Source organism: Mus pahari, chromosome 1, assembly GCF_900095145.1.
Source record: "Mus pahari chromosome 1, PAHARI_EIJ_v1.1, whole genome shotgun sequence".
In the NCBI taxonomy this organism is placed as follows: domain Eukaryota; kingdom Metazoa; phylum Chordata; class Mammalia; order Rodentia; family Muridae; genus Mus; species Mus pahari.
The window spans coordinates 128,325,442-128,346,967 of record NC_034590.1 but is presented as its reverse complement, the minus strand read 5'-3'; the positions used below and the strand labels follow the sequence as shown (position 1 = coordinate 128,346,967).

The 21,526-nt window shown below is 40.1% G+C and overlaps 1 protein-coding gene across 1 annotated transcript in view; it reads right to left on the bottom strand.

Annotated features, from left to right (window-relative positions):
• LOC110336980 (guanine nucleotide-binding protein G(q) subunit alpha) overlaps positions 1 to 21,526 on the bottom strand; it is a 241,821-nt gene that overhangs the window by 48,129 nt on the left and 172,166 nt on the right. The window contains exons 3-4 of the mRNA XM_021219756.2: positions 16,915 to 17,069; positions 296 to 424 (exon numbers count right to left, since the gene is read on the bottom strand). Coding sequence (XP_021075415.1) covers positions 296 to 424; positions 16,915 to 17,069 — 284 coding nt within the window. The remainder of the gene's footprint in view (positions 1 to 295; positions 425 to 16,914; positions 17,070 to 21,526) is intronic.

Below are 21,526 nucleotides of genomic sequence, written 5' to 3'. Positions count from 1 at the left end.
CAAAACAAAAAAACCAGCACACCTTTTTATTGCTACTGAGAACTTCTGCACTGGAACCAGACAACATGGAGACAACAATGGCAGGCATGCATGGTGGTTCCTGTCTAATATACGGTTTGAGTAAATGCGATATACTACCAGCAACTAATTGTGGATTTAAACCGAAATGAAAATTCCAGAATCTTTTTTTTTTTTTTTTGCTTCCTCTTTCATTGATAGATACATTATTTCAGTTGTGTACCAAAGGATGATACTCCGTACAAAGCTTAAAGGTGTTAATGAACTCAGTTACTACCTGAAAATGACACTTTGTAAGTCAAAGGGGTATTCGATGATCCCTGTGGTGGGGACTCGAACTCTAAGCACGTCTTGTTGTGTAGGCAGATAGGAAGGGTCGGCTACACGGTCCAAGTCATTCAGATAGCTAAAAGAGGAAGACATGAGAATGTCAGTTACCATCGCTCTAATCCCATGGAAAGGGCAAAAAATGAGTCGCAGAGAAAAAGGAAAGTCGTAAGGTGACAGGCTAGGAAGCAGGCAAGGCCACGCTTCCACTGCTCAGAGGAAGGCTCTCCACCCAGTCGCCTACTTACCACATTCCCACTTCCTCAGCAGCTGAACTCATGTAAAAGAAGGGAGAGCTGGTAAGAAACCGCAGTGAGCCTCCTAACATCTATTTGTTTAGCAGGCTTGGCTGGTGAATCAAGAGTTAAAGTTTTAAACTATTTATACAAAGTAAATTTGCATAAACAACCATATAATAAAGCTGAGTGTAAGGTCAGGATTTATCTTCTCTGTTGTTTGCAGAACATCAGTCTTCCTGGAATGAAGTTTCCTCATTCCCCTGAGAGAAGACAGACAGCATCATACCATGTCTTTAATTATGTCCAAAGCCCAAGTCATTTGTTATTCATGAAAAGCCGTGAGAATTTATGATAAAAATACTGTCTAATGTCAGATGCTCTTCTTTAGAGTCACCTATCCTAACTTTTATGTATCTGACCATGATACTTACGTATTTCCATGGGGTGGGGAGAATCAAACATTGTATTTTTTGTTAAAATAATTTTAGACTTACAAGAAACTTCTGATTTATCACAGAGAATTCCTTCTATAAATCTTTCAATTGGCTCCCCCTTAATGATAGCATCTTATGTATCTATATTATATTAACAAAATCAGGGGATCTGATCTTATCAAAATGAGAATACTCATTATTCATAAAACCACAGACCTTAGTTATGTGTATTCATACATACATTACACATATGAGTGTGTGTGTTTGTGACAGTCTATGAAGTTTTGCCACATATAGAAATCTGTGCAATCACCACCTTAATCAGGGCACAGAACTTTCCAGTTGGTACAAAGAAACTGACTTGTGTTATCACTGCCAATCCTGACCCCTGGCAATTACAGTTCACCATCAGTATGATTCTGTCATTTCCAAAACCTATCCCATTCACTTTCCAAGATCTTAAAGTGTAGGACATAAATTGTAATGTCACAAATGGCACAGTTTGACAGATCTGGTGACAGCCAGGTAGAGACGATTGTTCTGAGAAACACTGCTATGATTTCAAAGAGAAACTATACCCTCCTTGGTCCTGGAATGATGAAACACAGGGATGGCCTCAAAGGGCATGGCTACAAAGAAACTAACCTGTGAGGAAGAGGCAGAAAAAAGGTGGAGCCATTAACACAACTGGAAGGAACCAAATCTTCAGCTGGTAAGGACCACGAACAAGATTCAATGAGTCTGAATGTTTGGTGTTCATGGTAGTTACAACTCAGTAATTACAAAACTCCTCAGCTGACGACTCTGATTCCTATACAGGGACTCAGTTTAAGCATTAAAACTTTTAGCATGTTATTCTTACTACTAGAGTTTCTTGATGAGTGAGACTCAAATGTAAAATGAAATGTTACAAGGGAAGTGTGTGTTACGCCTATATGCTTCATGAACTCACAGCAGTAAAGTGTGGCATTAATGAAGAAGTAAAATCACTGCCCTGGCACTTGGGAGGCAGAGGCAGGCGGATTTCTGAGTTCGAGGCCAGCCTGGTCTACAAAGTGAGTTCAGGACAGCCAGGGCTATACAGAGAAACCCTGTCTTGAACCCCCCCTCCCCCCAAAAAAATCACTGCCCTGTGGGAAGCATATGAGTCCTTGAAGGCAAGAACAGCCTAGAATTCCTACAGCAGAGTAACTAGTTCATACTCCAGGGCCGTATTCCAGACACATCAACACTTCTGTAGCCAGAAATGAGTTCTCTACTGACTAGTAAGAGCTCGCTTCTTACCTTCAATTATTATAAAACTGGCTCTGGACCAAAGCGGGGTGCTGGGAGAACACAACTGTAAAGCTGTATTTTAGTGAATCTTGGCATAGTCCTAGAGCCACCTAATGGATTAACATTCTGGGAATTATCTGTACAGGAACTATCTCTCTTCTACAGATAAAGTAGCCCACATCAGATACAAAAGCAAGAAGCTACTCTGGACAAATACAACTTTCTAATTTGTCAGATCTCTGATTAGAAAAATTTAAGCTTATATTCTAAAATGTATATGACCATCATTTATATACAAGAACTCAGAAACTTCATAGAAATCAAAGAAGTTTGCATTTACAGTGGCAAGATAAAAATGAAACTAAGAAATATGCTTCCATTCTAGTTATGACCATGCACGCACGCACACACGCACATACACACACACACACACACACACATACACACACACACACACATGCACGCACACATGTACAAAGAGAGGTCACACACAGAGAGGTCACAAAAGAGGGCTGTTAATTCTTGTGTACACAGTTCTGTGGCAGCCTAGGAATGAAGGGAAATTGTGGTTTTGTTTCTTAAAGATGAACCAAGACTACCTATTTTCAAGCACAAATATATATGTTTTTCAGGGATGATATTGCTGTTGACAGCATCTCTCCCATCAGGAAAAAAGTGCAATGAACTCCCAAAACTATGTATGTCACATGGAGTCAGGATACATACCTGCAACTGGAAAGTCACTTGCAAAGGCTCAGAGGCCACCCTATGAAACTGACAGCGGCATATCTCTGTGCACAGGGTACCACTCTCTTCCCTCTTCATCCTTTGTACCGCTCATGTAGAATAACAACTACTTACTGAACATTTGTTGCTTGCCAAGTTTTGTTCTATCTCAATATTGTCACCATCATGACAGGGAAACAGTCATTTAAAATGTTCCATGCAGACTATAGACATGACTCATAGATTAAGCAGAAGGCTGGGTTCAAGTCACTGTATCTACATAGCAGCTCATAACCATCTCTAACTCCAGTTTCAGGGGACTTTGATGTCCTCTTCTGTCATCTTGTCAGTACTAGGCAAGTACATGGTCCACAGACATACTTGCACACAAAAAATTCATACCATAAAATAAGTAGATTAAAAAAATGTTCCATATATTTCTGATTAAGTTAAAAGTAGGGATAATCTTGCTGGATAGCCTGGCTTTGTCTCTGTGGATGGGGAAGGGAAAGGCTCACTTCATTTGAGGTAGAAAGCCAAATTACTGTAGTTTAGCAAAAGGAAAAGCCTGAATAGTATCTGTTTCTACTAGTTGCAGCATATAACACCTACATCCAAAGCCAACCATCCCCAACCCCCCTCCAAACAAAAGCAACACAAAACCAAAACAAACTCACCAACCAAACAAAAGAGGCACAGTCTGTCTATATCATTATTTTTCTATGGAATGGCTCAGAAGGTGAAATATTGAAGACACAATTTGTGAAGCAGAAAAGAAAAGACAACTGAGAACTGTATCTCTCACTGCTCAGGAAAGGCCACTGTGGGCAGCTTGTGCCTGCATGCCCCAGCTCAGGTGTCCCATGTCCCATGATGGCTCGGCAAGCAGGACTCAGGAGAGCTCATGGCAGTTTTGCACTTTATATTGGCTGGGGGGGGGGGGGTTACTTTGTAGCCCCAGAAGTGGGGTTTCTAGTGTAGTAAGTATATCCTCCTCATTTAAGTTAAATAAGTAATGCCTGCCACATTTTGGATGGAATAAAGTAATCCCTAATCTCTTTATTTTCCACTGAAATACTTCATATTCTCAGCAAAACTGATGGAAAAGGGGGGGTGGGGTGGGTTCCTGTTGTATTATTCCATTCATTTAACCTTTTAAAAAGAAACACCAGGGCCTAAGCAAATTTATATTACAGAGTAAATTCAGAGAGTTAATTATAGACATAATTTGTTTTGTAAGACTGACTCTGAGTGGCTGCTGAGGTCATCCTGAGAGTGTTGCTATGGTGATGGCACAGGCTCATTGCCAAGGCAATGCATGTGTAAAAGGTAGCTGGCAGAAGATCTTTCCTTGACGTCAGAGACAGGAAGAAGTCATGGTATACATGGGACTTAATTATCTGGGAGATAAGCCACATCTAAGAGTGCTTTAGAAAAAACGTAGGTTTGCCTGTTTAAGCCCTCTTTACTCCTATCTTATAGGCCTTTGATGACTTTTTTTGCTATATTGAGACACCAAATAATTTGATACTTGTTAATTAAAAATATTTAGCCTTCTTCCACATGCTCTCAGATTCAGTGGTCAGGGTCCATGACTAGCTTTTTCTGTGGCTATATTACCAACACTTGGCAGGGAGCCACAGAACAGACGCTCAATGTGTTGTTTAAATCAAAACTATTTCATGAGAAATGCTGCAATGGTTAGGCAAGTAACACTCTTTAGGAACAAGCCCAGGAGTCAAAGGGTTGTTAGCTACCCATCTTTATGTAATTACATTTCTGGGATATAGCTCGCCTGCATTATGTAAAAACTAAATTCTGAATTAAAATGACTGACAAATTTCAATACAACAGAGGAAGGAAGGGCAGCACTGGTTTAACTTCATTTAGAGATATGCTTCCTGACTTCAGTCCTGGCCATGGGATGACGTAACTGGTACAAGCACACTCATCAGTGTACAGCTTCTAGGCCCTGGCTTCCTATCCCGTCCAGTGACAACTAAGGAGGCTGAACTGATCAACAGACATTTCTGAGAGACTCTCCTGAATGGAGCGAAGTTCTAAAGGGTTTTCAGTAAAAGGAAGGGAGGGCAAAGAAAGATCTATAGTAATCTGACAGTTCCTCTACCACAGCAAACACAGAGTCACCTGGAGATTAAAGGTACACTGGACTTGTAGCTTTATGGTAGAAGTGAAAGACATGAAAGTTCTTGGATAAATTCATGGGCTATGCAAGGAGTTTGCCCAAGATTTTATTTGGATTAAGTCATCACAAAATTCCAAGTAATAATCCCCAAACATCTTCCTGTAGCATCTTTGAGTACATGAGTGGATGACGGCAATCATGCCCACTAGCTTACTTAGTGAGCACTGCATTCTTTTCAGTTAACTTCAGGATCATCTCTGGCTGCAAATAATAAGTTTTAAGTTTAGAAAAAAGAGATATAACCATGCTTTGAATTATTAAAAATAAAGAGTAAAGCTGAGACTTCACTAAAATAATATGACCAAATCAAATTAAATTTGACTTTTTTTTGGGGGGGGGGGGGCTTGGGATATGATTCTAACTGATCATTAATTTTAATGATAGTCTGTCCATAGAAAATTTGAGCTACTGTGACCAGAAGAGTAACTTTGAACTACTCAATTGCCTCTCCCGGTTTTAAATGAAAGCAACCCAGAATAAGATTTGGCAACATATAAGTGAACTAGCTTTTTTTTTTTTTTAAAGTTTTAAAGAAAAAGTTAGAGGCATATAGACAGACCATAGCAAGTACACCATTAAGAAAAAATGACCTGTGGGTAGTAAGTATGAAAAGAAGTTTCTGGCATGTGGTGTAAACCCAGTCAGACACAAGATAAAACATTGTCTTGTGGCATCAGCAGCATGCTCACTGGGCGGACATTTGGCACTGGGGGATTTTAACCCCTTTTAAGTGTCTCCATGGCAAGGCTGTCATATTAAAGATTTGCAGTTCAAGTTCGATATGAAGATAAAATTGTGGCACAGAAAAATGATGCTGGGTAGGCTTCATATTTTTAATTATTAAAAAGAAGGTTATGAAAACTAGGTCGCCTTCATTAAAAAAAATTAACAAGACCTCATTGTGAGAGGCCCAGTCCCTTGGGAGTAGAAAGCTAGATCATGCCATGAGCTCCTATCTGGCTGTCAGAAAGCAGCGAAGGCAAGGAAGAAGCAGACACAGCTCTAATCAGAGCTGAATGGGCATAAAATTCCAGAGGAAAAAAAAGAGTTAAAAAACAAAACAAAAAACCAAACCACTGAAACACTTAGAGAGACCTTTAAAAAAATGGTTTAATGTCAGTTTTGCAAACTACTACCCTGAGACAAGGTTCAAAGCGAGGTCTGAAGGCCTGGATGGAGTGGCCTTCTTCTGATCTGATTGGCCAGGAATCTGGTTCAGCTTGTTAGCTGAACGCAGTTACTCATTACACAAGCACTCCCATTTCAAGCAACCTCACTGGATAAAAGGAAATAAGCATTCCTCATGGCTGGTGTTCAGTGACCAGTAGCATTTATTACAGGTAGTTTTGGTCATAAAGTTGTTTGCTTTTCATAGGAAATCCCAAGTGCAAGGCAAAGACCACAGAGTAGTGTTACGACCCAGATTCTTCAGAACGCATCTCAAGGGAGAGTAATCTCCACAGTAAAGAGAAATGGAAGGGAGGGAGAATGGGTCCCGACTCTCTTTGACAAAAGAACTACAACAATTCACAAAGTATTTTTCCCCTTAGCAAATATCCTGAGTATCCTGAAAAGAACTTAGCATTTAGGAAAGAGACTCAACATATTAATTCTATATACAGACAACTGTTCAAAATGATTATCAAAAAGAGACCAGTGGGACCAAGCAACTCTCTGTGTGCTAGGTAGACCCCAGTGTTGAGTCCAGGACAAGGCCAATAGCAACAGATTCATAACTATATTGCACAAAGAAACAGATAAAGCCTGTATTACATACACACACAACCAGGCGCAACAATACATGCCTATAGCCCTTACTACTGGGGTGGGGAGAGGGGAGCTAAGCAGTATTGTTTGTGGCAGGGAGCCTGAGGTACTGGTGCAACACAAATAGACTGTCTCTTAAATAGGAAACAAAAGGAAACAACAAAATCCAAAGAGAGACAGAGGAAGGCAAAAGAGGCCCTCAGTTCCCCTACTGAGTTTTTCTAATTTATTTTCTTGTAAGACAGCTTTCAAGGGTGTTGATTAATTCTGACCCAATTCTGAAACATCAAGAAACAATAGAATGCTGCTTCTTATCTGCCTTGCTGTGCAGTGAACTGTGCTTAATTCAGCTAACATATAGCTGTTTAATGAGAATCTGTTATGTTACATTCTAATTCAGCGTGTCTTTGATGGGGGTTGGTGGCTGGCACAAGGAACTGGTATGAAAATACATTAAAATATATTTCTTTGCCTTAGGGATGTCAGACTACCTGGGAAGCAAAGATAGTACAGATGAATCAATTAAGAAACAATTAAGTACCCAATTGTAACCTGCTAACTAAGAATGCAATAAGAAAGGATAGGTGATTATGAACTTCAGTCACTAGGGAATTATGTGTACAAAAGGGTGGGGGATGCTAGAGGCAGAAAAGAAGAAATAAGAGTAAAGATATCAGAAATGGCACAGAATTTTCTTAGTTTTTCAACTAGTACCTTTTAATCAAAATCCATGGTAAACCAAAGAATAACTTCTTTGACAGTGGGAATGAACTAAACAATAAAAGACCTAAATCCCTTTCTAAAGGAGGTGGTACTATAGCAATGAGTACAGCTGTACTGCACATACCCACTGGTGATGTGAACAATGGACCTATGAGAAAGTCCCACTGACCACAGCTGAGAGTTAACTCTAAAAACAAGTCAATTTCCTAAGGCCATATTATTTTAACTTAGAAGTTTACTCTGCAGCACCAGGCCCTGACATTCAACCATGATGATCATGTCCAGAGATTGATGGGCCATCCTAACAAGATATAATAACATTGAACCTATTGATTTATTCATTTTATGTATAGAATTGTTTTGCCTGTACATATTTGGAAGCCAGAAGAGGGCAGTGGATCCCAGGAACCTGAGTTACTACATACTGCTGTGAGTCACCATATGGGAAACTTAACCTGGGTCCTCTGCAAAAGCTCTAAGTGCTGTTAACCATCAAACAACCCCACTAGCCTTTCAGTTTACTATCTTAAATTGAAAAGATACAGTAATAATGACCAAGATTATCAGAGTCAGCCAGTCAGGTACGAAGGCTGCTAAATAGGCAGTGAGCCAAAAGGGAAGGAGCTCAAAGACTCTGAGGATCCCTAGAAGCAAGCAAGGCTCCTGGATTGTTCATCTATGCTGGGGACAGGACTGTCACAAGTTGAGAGCATGTTTTATCTTACAAAGTCACATCTTTCCTACTGAATGCTAACCCAATTACAGTCTTCTTAGCCACCTTCAGTCAAGCACTAGACATGAAGATGGGGCAGAAAACAGCTCTCATTCTCAAAGGCCAAAGAAACTACTGAGCATCTCTGGCCATTTACCTCATCTTTAGTACTAGACACTCTGTGCTGCTAGTCCAGGCACTGCTGGGGGTGGGGGCGGGGCATTCAATCCAGAGATCTGTGACTCACTCCTCATCGGGCTTCAGGGTGCCACGCAATGTTTCTGGACAAAGCTGAAGGAACAAAAGCCAATTATTTTCTCAACACTCTAAAACTTACTTCTGTGTTAATTCAGAACACCAGTCTTCACAGAATTCCATCCAAGTCATAGAAGCAGTTTGCAAGCTGTCTATCAACATTCATTGCTCTATAGGAAGAATTTCAAACTATGTATGGATGTGTGAGCATTTCAGGCTTTGGGATCCATATGGATCCCAAATGATTTGACTTTGCCAATTAGGTGCCAAAGCAGCTACAGACATGTACATATGAATGTGTGCAGCTAAGCTCCAATCAAACTTTATAAAAATACATAGAAGGCTGAATTTTCCTGCAGGCTGTTCATTCTCACTATGCAGTGACAATACTAAAGATTTTAGCTAAGAACACCATCTTTCCGTGTAGAGTCTGAGGAGGAGACAGTGAGGAACTGCAACTATTAAGAGGCAGTTACATGACAGCAGATAGTCTACAGTATAATGGAATCAAAGATACTCAAATATTAGAAATGAATTTAAGCGTTAAATATCACCATGCTTGAGGAGAGTGAGGCTTAAGTTACTAACTACTTCAAGCTCCAGAATGAACACTATCAGAATGCTCTGATGAGCAACAGGGGGAACTGCACCTACTACTTGATGTTTGTGCAAGAGACTCATCATACCATGTTGTTTCCTTCCTCAAAAGGGGGTAAACCAGGGTGGCCAGAAGAGTCACATCATACCCCAGGAATACAAAGTTCAAAAAAATGACTCAGTGACTTCTTAGAAAGGGACTTCTATTCAATATTTTGGCTCTAAGCCAGCTGATGGACTGTCCTATTTCTGAAATTCCTTTTGCATTTTAAAATTAACCCAATAAATAGATGATATATTGGTTCAGGGTCACAATCAAAACAAAATCCAGCTGATATGTGTCAAAGAGCAAGTTTGCTCATGTACTGTGACTCTGGACTACATGGAAACTTTCAAAGTTGTCTGACCTCCCTAAAGGGGACTCTGTAAAGTAAGATGAAGGCAGACCCAGATACAGCAGTGTTTAGCCTAAGGCTGCAGTGTGAGGATTTTTTTCCCCTATACTTCAATGTGTTTGAGATTTGTGTCCTGTGGCTATTGTCAGGGAACTTTTGGTACTGATGAAAGTGGACTCATTTGACCTGATGACTCAGAATATGAAAGCAGGTGGTGAACCCCAGACAAAAGAAAAGAAAACTTAAAGCCATCTGCTTATTGTGTTCTTTTTCTAAAGATACTCAGAGCCTTCAGGGTTTTTATCAATAATGAAAATGTCAGTAAAATAATCTACAAAATTCTTCAGAATCTTATAGTGCTTTTAATCAGCTTATTCTGTAAAACTGAAGAATGCACCAAATTAAGACCATTTTCAAACCTATCTAAAGTGTTTACACATTTTCTGAAATTCCTCATCTCTTCATTTCTCCCACTGCTACTTGCTCTCGTGCCGTAAGTGTAAGTGTATTATTATAATGGTTATGTTGTCCTTAGTCAGTTCCTATAAAGTGATTGGGTGGAAGGGAAGATGAATGGGGAAGGGGTAAGGATTGTAGATTAAGCCAGGTGGTGGTAGCATAGACCTTTAATCCCAGCCCTCAGAAGGCAAAGTCAGGTAGATCTGAGTTCAAGGACAGCCTGGTTTGCAGAATGAGTTCTGGGACAACCAGGGCTACTCAGAGAAACCCTGTAGTGACAATTTTGGAGGTTTGGGTTTAAAAAAAAAAAAACAAAACACAGTAATATTGTAAGAATATATTTTCATTTTAGTCCCAGGCGTGGGATACAGGGCTGCTTCAGACTGTCTGCAGCAGCTGGCTATGATCTGCCTTGGGCTCTAGCAGGGGCATGATTTTGCCAGCTACAGATAGTTTCTGTGACTGTGGACATTTGGATTTCTGGGGACTTCTCAGAGGGTGTATAAATGCTAAGGCCCAGGGGGAGGTGAGGTGAGTTGTTGGTTGGCTGTTGTTGATTGTGGTTTGTTAAATAATTGTGTGCAAAGAAGAAGAAATGGGATACCCTGATGTCAAAGATCAAACTTGCCCCAAGGAACTGGACACCCCAATCAGCAGGAAGTAGCCTAATGATAACAACGATAACAGCATTGCCTTTCTGATCCCTGACTTTATTCAGGGATCTCTTTCCTTTCTTCTCTTTCTTTCTTTTCTCTCTCTCTTATTTAGTGTTAAGGGGTTGAAAGGGTGGAAGAAAGAATCCCCAAAGTAGCCAAAGACCAGCTACCAAAACCTATCTCAGAAATACAAAACCAAACAACTTCCCTGCAACATATACCAAAGTGCAGACTAACACTTACACATAGTATTTAATTATCCATGGTTTAGACTTAGTCCACATTAGCACAAACAACAGGTACTTAGTGAAACATGATTATGTTTTAATGAGAACAACCAAAATTCTCCAGGATCATTTTCTAGTAAGTTTGATGCATTTCTTCCTTCTTAACCTTATATTATGAAACTACTTGAGACATCACCAGTAAACATCAATAATTTATATCACATGGAATGATTTATAAAGTACCCAATCAGTGATATTCATCTAGTAGCATATGAACGATGCATTTGTCTAACAACTGTCAAATGCCTATCTGTACATTGTCTTCTCTCCGCCTTCCACCCACCAACTGTGAAACTGTTATTTCATAGTGGCTATGGGCTCTAGAACAAGAAAATCTGATCTTAACTCAGATTCCTACCATGTATTACAATGTGACCCTGAGCAGGTTTCTCGGTCTTTCTGGGACCTCAGTTTTTCTTTTATAAGGAAATGATAAAAAAAATACTTAAAATTCTACTGTTTGCAGCTTTGAGAAGAAGACAGAATAATACATGAAATGACTAAGCACAGAGTGTAACAGACCAAGTGTTTAGTAAACAGTAGCTACTGATGTTTTGATTGGAACCTTTGAGATCTCAGACCTTTAAAAACAACAAGGAAAAATTGACTTCTATGTCTCCAGCCCTTCAGCTTCCAAGTCCATCAGTAGCTGCCAGAAGAGTATGTATGAAAGTGGTTGAAAGCAGAAATTAGTGCTGTGATGTGGCCCAATGTTAGCAGTCGTCATTGTCAGAGGCTGAAAATAGAGGTGAGTGTTCTGAGAACACATGGACATATGTACAAGGAGCTAGGACAGGTGACATGGAAGCTATCTTTTGTACCAGGTCAGATATTCAGAAAGGGCGACTCCTAGTTGGGTCTTCAAGGGTGAACATGAGCTCATCAGATAGAAAAGAAAAGATCATGCTTGGTCTCTAATTCCAGAATTTCTGGCATGTGGCTTGCATGGAGTCTCCTATCCAGAAGAATTCTAGGGAGAAAGTGGTTACATCCCAACCTCTTAGCAAATGTTTACAGCAGATCCTGATTCTCACATAGTTAGAAATCTGAGATTTATATATTTTCTAACAGGAGAACAGCCAATATAAAGGCAAAAACAAAGACTCACTGAAAGAAAAGGAGACAAGATGTAGCAGGAACATACACCAAAGAAGAAAACAAGGGGACAGTGATCTCAAGCACATCAGGGAAAGGAGGGCTCCTTACATTCTATGAAGACCACCAGAGCAGGGCTTATGGAACCTGCATCCTTGTGGTATTCTTGTGGTTGCTAAGACAACACCAGGATGTGATATCTAACAGCCTATTTCTGTTGGGAAGGCTACCTGGCTTAAAAAAAAAAAAGGTAGTGTCCAGAACATAGATGAGGAAGAAGATGGTATGAATTCTCACCACCATCCCTCCCCTAGGCAAGATGAGGCATGACACCCGGGTACCCAAACACTGGTGTAGCAATAATCCTGCAATGAGTTTCCCAGAAAGGGGTGAAAATAAGCCAGGGATTTACAGGATCTACAGAACTATCTTAAACAGCTACCAGGAGTCATCTGCTTATGTTCTCCTTAAACAAGCAAAAAAAAAAAAAAAAAAAAAAAAAAAAACCTTCCACAGAAGTAGAAGGAAGGACACCCACCAACTAACCCCTTAGGTTTCCTCCAGTTAGCAGAAGCCACATGCCTGCCTACCCGACAGACAACAGTTTACATTTGCTTTGTCAGCACAGCAGCTAGTTATTCCTTCTAAAGGTAGCCTGGTTTGGATAATAAGTGACCCAGTTACTATCTTATTTAGTACATGCAGAAAATTACTGGTTTTTCATAAGAGATTAGAATACGCACAGCTTTCCAGTAGGAAAGATGTATTTCAGGGTAATCAAAACCATCAGTTGAGTGAGTAGTAAAGCTACCTCAGAGAAGAGCAGAGCAAGTGGCATGTGTAGTAAGGAGCCCGGGAATGGTAACACACGTCTTTAATCCCAAGAGGCAGAGGCAAGCAGATCTCTCTGAGTTGGAGGATAGCCTGATCTACACAGAAAGTTCCAGAACCTGGCTCGACAATAACAACAACTATTATTATTATTTCTATTAGTACAACTACTATATTACAAATCCTTTTGGGATTATTTATCAGCAAGGATTATGAATTGATATAAAAGGACAAAGTGAAAGCTGACAGGGTAAGAATGTGACATCACTTAAAATGCATTCCATTACACTGTTCACCTTGAGTCTGAATCTTAACTTCCGGTGTATGATAAATCCTGTGAGAAAGAAGCAAGCTAAACTGTACAAAGAATAAATCAGGAAATCCAGGCCACTCTTCAGCATGCCAATGGAATATAAGACAGGTCTCTTTAGTAGGGTACAAAAGCCTTAAGAGACACAGTTGCCAGATGAAATATGTAGTCCTAAAATTAACAACATCTGAATGACATTTTGGAAGAACCCAGGGAATCTGAACATGAACGTACTGGCTTTAGGTGTAATTTATGTGCCATTTATTTAGGAAAATATAATTTTTTTAAACAAAGATATATATTATGAAATGATACAAGATGTTATAATTTATTATTTCCACAAAACATCATCTAAAATAAGTATATACATTCACATAAATTCAAGTTAGGAAGTCAGCTTATCCCTGAACTATAGGAAAGTCGAGCATGTAAAGAACAATCAGTTAGGGGACTTCAATCAGCTTGTGCCAAGGGTACAAGTATCATCTGTGTCAAAAGAGCAGGTCAGATTCTATGCTAAACTCAGCTTATGCTGGTAGAATTCTACAGTGATGGCGTTCTAAGGTGGAAAGTCTGCCCAGGACAGCTCTTGGCCTAAACAAACATTACAGTAATATGCAAATTCCCTATTAAGTAATGGGTACAAGTCTCAGAATCCACAAATCTTCCTGGGATAGTATCATGAGAGATGACAGAGGCTGTCTCAAGAGCATTTCCATGGAAGATTAAGTTTCATGCAAAAGGAACATTCATTTCATTAGTTTACCGGGGCGGAGGGGGGGTGGCCACAGATTAGCTTTTTTATGGACAGCCATGCTCTGGTGGATACTTAACTCTGTGGTGGACACATAAGATATTGGAGTTTTGACTCCCTGCTATCAAGGCCTCTCTATAGGCAGAATAATTATAACTGATGGCTAAAGAAAAAAAGAGAAGTAGAAAGGGGGAAGAGATAGTGTATAAAATAAGCATAAACAGAGGTTGGCTTCTGCTCAGTGGTAGAGCACTTGTTACAAATGTAGAAGGTTCTAGGTTTAATCTCCAGTACTAGAAAAGGAAAAAAGGAAGGAAGAGAGAGAGAGAATGAGAAAGAGAGGAAGGAAAGATGGAGCCATGGTGCATTACTTTGAAACAGGATCTTGCTAGCAAAGTGCAGGGCAGAAGGGAGTTAAAGAAGCAAAGAGGAGAGTCACAGTGAGGGTGGAGGGTGAGACATAAAGGACAGGAAGGGGGGAGGTGGATAAACAGCTCAACATGGGGCACTGATGAAATCTGAAATGGCAAAGGAAACAGAAGGAAAGAGGAGGCAGGAAGTAAAAGACAGACAGCTGGTCAAAGGTAGAGGAGGCAGGATTTGCAACAGACAAGAAATAAATGCACGTTTTTCTATCTATGTACTCAGTTTACAGTGACTTGCAACTAGGGAATGAGGAGGAAGGGAAGGGAGTGGGCAGGGCAGGTGGAAGGGTGAAGAAAAGGTCGGCAGAAAGTAACAGATCCAGAACCAGAAGGGTGATGTGGAAGAAGGATGGGGCTGGAAGGACAGACTGTAACAACACGTCAGATGATTGCACATACTGTAGCGCATGCTGAACAGGACAGACGGAATCCTGCTGTCAAGTCTGGAATTACATGACTCAAACTCAGCAGATAATATCAAAGTACTTTATTCAGGCAACATTTCTATGGCTGAACCATAATGGCGTGTCTTATGCAAATGTATAGAAAGACAGAAATGTAACTTCACTGTAAAGAGAACATATAATCCCTGGACCTTCCAGGCATTACCGAGGGACATCCATCAGCCACTAGGCCCCTCAGTTTGCTCTGAAGTCTACTCTTGTCCACTAGGTTGTTCTAGAATAGGGACAGGCTTTAGGTTGTTAAATATTTCCCACCCTTTCTTGTGTCTGACCAGAACCAAAGTAAGAGAGGAATGACATATTAACATAATTAATGTAGATGGAAATCTGGCTAGATAACTAAATAATCCAAAACAAACATAACCCACTTTTTGTTTCAGATCTTAGCTATCTAGATTCCCAGTTACATTGATTATATTAATCCCATGGTGAACTTCATTTCTGTTATGGACATTTGAAGACAGAATTAACATATCTCTCTTGGATGCAAATCTTGCCCAGGTACATGAGATTAACTGGCAGCTCACACAATAATTCTGGAATGCATGCAAAATTAAAACTCACAGTTTTCCTGAAAAAGAAAACCCATCTATCAATAATTGTTCTTTGAAAGTTGACAAGGGTCTAAGAATTGGAAACTAGGAAGTCTTATGTTTTCAGAAGCCATGATCAAACACATGTTTCTTTGCAATTTCTAATTTATTTAAGTATTGTCATCCAATACTAAGATCAGAATTTTTACTTCGTTTGTTATCTTTATTATTATTATTATTTATTCTTTAATCTTTTTACAGTCTAGACTTCATCCCCCTCCTGGTCCATCCTCTGACTGCTCCACATCCCATACCTCCTCCTCCCACAGCCCCCTCCCCTGTCTCCGAGAGGATGTTCCCCACCCCTCCAACCAGACCTCCCCACTCCCTGGGGCCTCAAGTCTCTTGAGGATTAGGTAAGTCTTCTCTCACTGAGTCCAGACCTGGCAGTCCTCTGCTGTATATGTGTTGGGGGCCTCATATCGGCTGGTGTATGCTGCGTGGTTGGTGGCTCAGTGTCTGAGAGATCTTGGGGATCCAGGTTAGTTGAGACTGCTGGTCTTCCTATAGGGTCGCCCTCCTGTGATAAAGACCATGGCTAAATGCAACTTGGGAGGGAAAGGGTTTATTTCATCTTACATTTCCAGGTAACAGTCCCTCACTGAATGGTGGAAATTCGAGCAGGGCAGAAACTGCAGCAAAGCCACAGAGGAATACTCCTTACTCGACCTGCTTTCTTATAGCACCCAGGATCACCATTCTAGGGGTGGCATTGTCCACAGTGGGCTGGGCCCTCCCATATTAGTCATTAATTAAGAAAATGCCTCACTGGCTTGCCAATAGGCTGATATGATTGATGGAGGTATTTTCTCAGTTGAGGTTCCAAGGTTTCAAGTTAAAAAAACAAAACAAAACAAAACAACAACAACAACGAAACAAAACAAAATCTACCCAAGACACAATGGTGTGTAGGTTTGTGGGTCATTGGCTTGCAATTTGAGGGAGAAAACAAGGTGATTAAAATCAAATCACTTAGATCACCCCCTTTTTTGTTGTTGTTTCTAAAGTAAAACTCAGTGAAAGAAATACTCTTGGAACTGGGGTACAGCTCAATTGGTAGAATGCTCGCCCACTATGCATGAAGTCTGAGCCCTGGAATTCCTATTGGCACAGTGATATGCCTGCTATCAGAGCACTCCAGCGCTGAAGACAGGAGTACAGGGAGGTCAAAGCCTGGGATACTTATGACTTGTCTCCAAAAAAGAAACAAAACAAAACAAGAACAGACAACAACACACACCCCAGAAATACTGTCCCCAATATGACCTCATCACACAACAGATTACACTGTCACAAACACCACAGAGCACATTCCCATGAAGTAAAGCAGCAGCAGTTTCTCAGGGCCTGGTGTGCAGATACTCACTATTTGGTAGAGTCAGATAACTGATATTCCCGTCGTCTATCGTAGCACTCCTGGATTCCAGGATCATTCCACAAGCTCTTTATTGCATCTACATATGGATTCTCAAAAGCAGACACCTTCTCCACATCAACCTCTCGAACCAACTGTGCATGAGCCTGTTTAAGAAACAAGACCAGCAGCCATTTGAATACTCTGCATTGCTTTACTGAGTCTTTAACTCATACTTTATATTGTATACAATTCAAGAGATATCTTTATATACTGGTTTTCAAACTGCCTCGTAATAATGTCTTCATATTTTTTTCTTAGAGAGAACCCAGCCTTAAACCATCCACTCTAAAGGAATCTGAAGCTAAAGCTTATCAGAAGGAACAGGAGCAAAGCTCTTTCATCAAGATAGCAGGGGTACTGTGTTTTAACTGACTGTCATAGCCACGAACACAGTGGACAGTTACTATCTCCTCCACTCTGACAACTTGCTATAATCACATGTGTGTGGTCCTCAGCTTGAGGATTGCTACCAGCAGCAGCTCAGAGTCCTCAAGTAACAGTGGTCCCTACAATTCACTTTCCGATGGGATATAAAACCACCACAAGAATCATTTGATGATTTAACTGTAGTAATTCTCCAGTCCAGCATACCCAATGTTTCAAAGTATTTGTATCTGCCATCTCTACATTACCAAGTTGAGGAACCCATTCCATATTTCTAGTAATCAAGTAGAGCTTTGCTATTTTCAGTACAGTATACTTAGCATGAAAAAAACCAAAGATACTTAAATTTTTCAACAATATTAAAATAACAGTTTTATATTTTATTAACAAATTTCATTTATCTTCAAAGTAGCCAGAACACTATTGGTTTTTTGTTTGTTTGGTTTGGTTTGGTTTTCTTTCGAGACAGGGTTTCTCATGTAGCCCTGGCTGTCCAGGAGCTCATTCTGTAGACCAGGCTGGCCTCAAACTCAGAGATATCGCCTGCCTCTGCCTCCCAAGTGCTAGGATTAAAGGCATGTGTCACCGCTGCCCGGCTTCAGAACACTATTGTTTAATAACACTAATCAAAATAGGCTCCACTAAATGTGATATGTGCAAATTAGATGTACATAACAAGTATGCAAACAAACAAATATAATAGCTAATTAATTTGGAAATTGGAGGCAGATGGCTGATAATTACTGAAACAATTCTGACTTTGTACAAAAAAAAATTTCTCAACGAGGTTAGTTAATGGTTATCATGATTGCAACATGGCCAATTCCTTTCATCTAGTATTAAGCATAAACAATGTTAATAAATGCAATCTATCTTACCCCATCTAGATCTTAGTCTTCAAGTACAAAGGGCCTTTTTTCAATAATAACTAATTTTGATTTTGACTTTAGGCAGTTCAACATATTTGAGACTTAAATCCCCTTTGTTATCAGTTCTGCTTTGACCAAGACAATTGGATGCAGCCACTGAAAAGCCCTGGCTTGGATCTGTCTCTGAACTGTGCCAGCAGATCCCTACAGTTTCATTTTGCATTCATTCAGTTCCAGTTTAGGCAACCTGCCAGCATCTTCAGCAGCCTGGAATTCTGCATCCTATCCGAGGTAGAGCCTACCTCCCAGAGTTCTTGCTGAGGCTATCTAGAAGGTTGTTTTAAAAAGAGCTTCTGCTCAGGGGCCATGACATATGTCATCACTTACAGCAGTGGTTCTCCACCTTCCTAATGCTGCAACCCTTTAATACAGTTCCTCAGGGTGTGGCGACCCCTATCATATATTGTGTTTGTTGCTACTTCACAACTGTAATATTGCTATTGTTAGGAACCACAATGTAAATATCTGTGTTTTCCAATGGTTGTTTAACCCCTAAAGGAGTCACAACCTACAGGATGAGAACCACTGACTTATAGGTTGGGCATTGTTATTTTCCTCTCCTCCCCCCCCCCCAAAAGGTGATTTTTGTGAACCATAGACTGTCAGCGTTTTGCTTGATGCTAATTATTATGTCTTAGCTAACCTCAGTTCACAGCGATGAAAGGAGCTATGACCATAAAGTTCTCATTGTTTCTGGGGCTCCTCTACTCCATCCTCCCTTCATCAATCCATCTATCTATCATCTATATCTATAATACTGTTTAGTCTATCTGTCAACCAATCCATCCATCCATCCATCCATCCATCCATCCATCCATCCATCCATCCATCCATCCATCGATATGGATATAGTGAGTATCTACAAGCCTTAGTTTCAAGGTGATCTTTCTACTCAGTTTCTCAGAATTATAGCATAGTAACATTTGTATAGGAGTGTTAGTATATTTTCCCATAACGTAAAAGTTCAGAGTCAGGTTCATTTCGCTAGGGTACTAATATTTAGTGGAATCTCAGTAAGTACTTTCCCACACAAGGGTGGGCAGAAGAATGGAAACCAAGCAGTGCTGTCAGTCAAAACAGCTAGCTTGTGGTTTTGATTTTAGCCACAGGACCACCTACAGCAGAAACTCTGTTTGCCATTTTAAAACTGATTTTTCCTTGTCTATAAGGCAAGACAATTGGTCCAAGTCAACAGAGACCTCCTCTAGGCATGAACAGTATGACTATAAATATACCACAATCCATAAACATTAAAGGATTATGACACTGTCCCTCTTTTAAAATATGCTAGTGATTATTTTATGTGTATGGGTATTTTGCCCATGTGTTGGTTTCTTCACACGCATGCCTGTTGCTCACATAGGCTATAAAATGGTGGTGAATCCCCTGGCACTAGAGCTACAGACAGCCATGAGCCATGCTGTAGGTCCTCTGTAAGAAGAGTAGCAAGAACTTGCAACTGCTGAGCAATCTCTCCAATCCCAATACTGTCCCTTCTTGAGCACAGTCTCCAGCAAGACAGGATTCACTGTTTTAACTAACAACAGAATGTACATGCGCAAGGAATGCAGTGTGGACTGAGAGGCCAAATGAGGATCAAAGAGAAGAGAGGGGTCTGCTGGCAGGAGAAGATGAAGCACGTGGTGTCTGAGGGAAAATGTGAGCGGACGCTCAACAGATAAAAACATTCTCCTTTCAAAAACAGATGTAGCCAAGCAAATCTCTATCTGGAAAGCCCCAAGATTTTTGTCACTGCCATAAACCTGCAACTCAGAAGTCACTCTGCAACATCTACAAAAGAATATCACCTCCAAACACACACCAATCCCATGCTGCCTCTACACAGAATAGAATTTCCAAGTTACTTTTAATGCCTCCCAAGCCCAGATTCAAATATAATCAAGTATAATTTGCATTTATGTAAAAGTTTCCAATGAAAATGCTTACGTTTGACATTGTTTTACAAAATATGCATAGAATTAAAAATTGTTGATATAAATCCCATTGTAAATGTAATCCTCATTATTTTTGTAAAAAGTATTCAACATAGAAATATTTTTTAGTATGTTAGAGTATGAAGATAAGTTAGAACCTTTATTCTATTTGCCCAATGTCTATTCTGAAATAGTAAAAGTTATAAGTAATGTTGTTAAACAATTATCAATTTTAAATGGCTACTATAAAAAGGAAAGAAGTCACTTCTGATAATAAGTTAAATTAGAATTGTCTTCTCTATTTTGAATACTGCATAGAAAAGCAAAATGAGTTCACTATTAAATAAAACGTAAAATCTAATCTCTTTTAAGATACAGTTGAGCATACTGAGCGGCAATGAGTAAGAATGGATGGCAGTGTTCAGATGCTAGTGGACACACAATCTGTCATCAAGAGTAAGCAGCACACTAAGAAGCAGTTAGCTACTTTCAGAACCTCAGGCAGAGTTCTGGGGAAGACCACAGGCAAACCACACAACTCACCAGCATCGTGCTGGTAAATCTTATATGCTGATATTTCTCTGGCTGTTTCTGCAGATGGAAAATGGATCTTCCACAGGACCTACCATAGCAGGTCTTGCTCTACCCATTGAAGGCAAGTATTCAGATGAAATAAAAATGCCTCATAGTCAATGCTGGAAGGATTTTCAAAAAGTCATTATGTGCTCAAGAGAGATTCAGGCTATTCTAGTTCCTACACTCCAGAATACCCTGAAGAAAACATGGATATAAACTCATGGGCTTCACCTCCTGACTTTGTAGCTGGACAGCTGACCCTCTTTAGAGTACTCTGCATACATAGTTCCCACTGCATCTCTTTATTATCAGGTCAATGACAGAGAAGACAAAGTGACACTGTTGGCCAGTGTCATGAATGAATGACTCATTCACACAGAACCATCTCTCCATGCTTTTGATTCAACTGCCAGCTCAGCCAAACTACGAGTCCCTACATGAAAAGTTCCTACATGACAAACTACAAGTTCCTACATGACAAGTTCCTACATGACAAACTACAAGTTCCAACATGACAAGTCCCTACATGACAAGTTCCAACATGACAAGTCCCTACATGACAAGTTCCTACATGACAAACTACAAGTCCCTACATGACAAGTTCCTACATGACAAGTCCCTACATGACAAACTACAAGTTCCAACATGACAAGTCCCTACATGACAAGTTCCTACATGACAAACTACAAGTCCCTACATGACAAACTACAAGTCCCTACATGACAAGTTCCTATATGA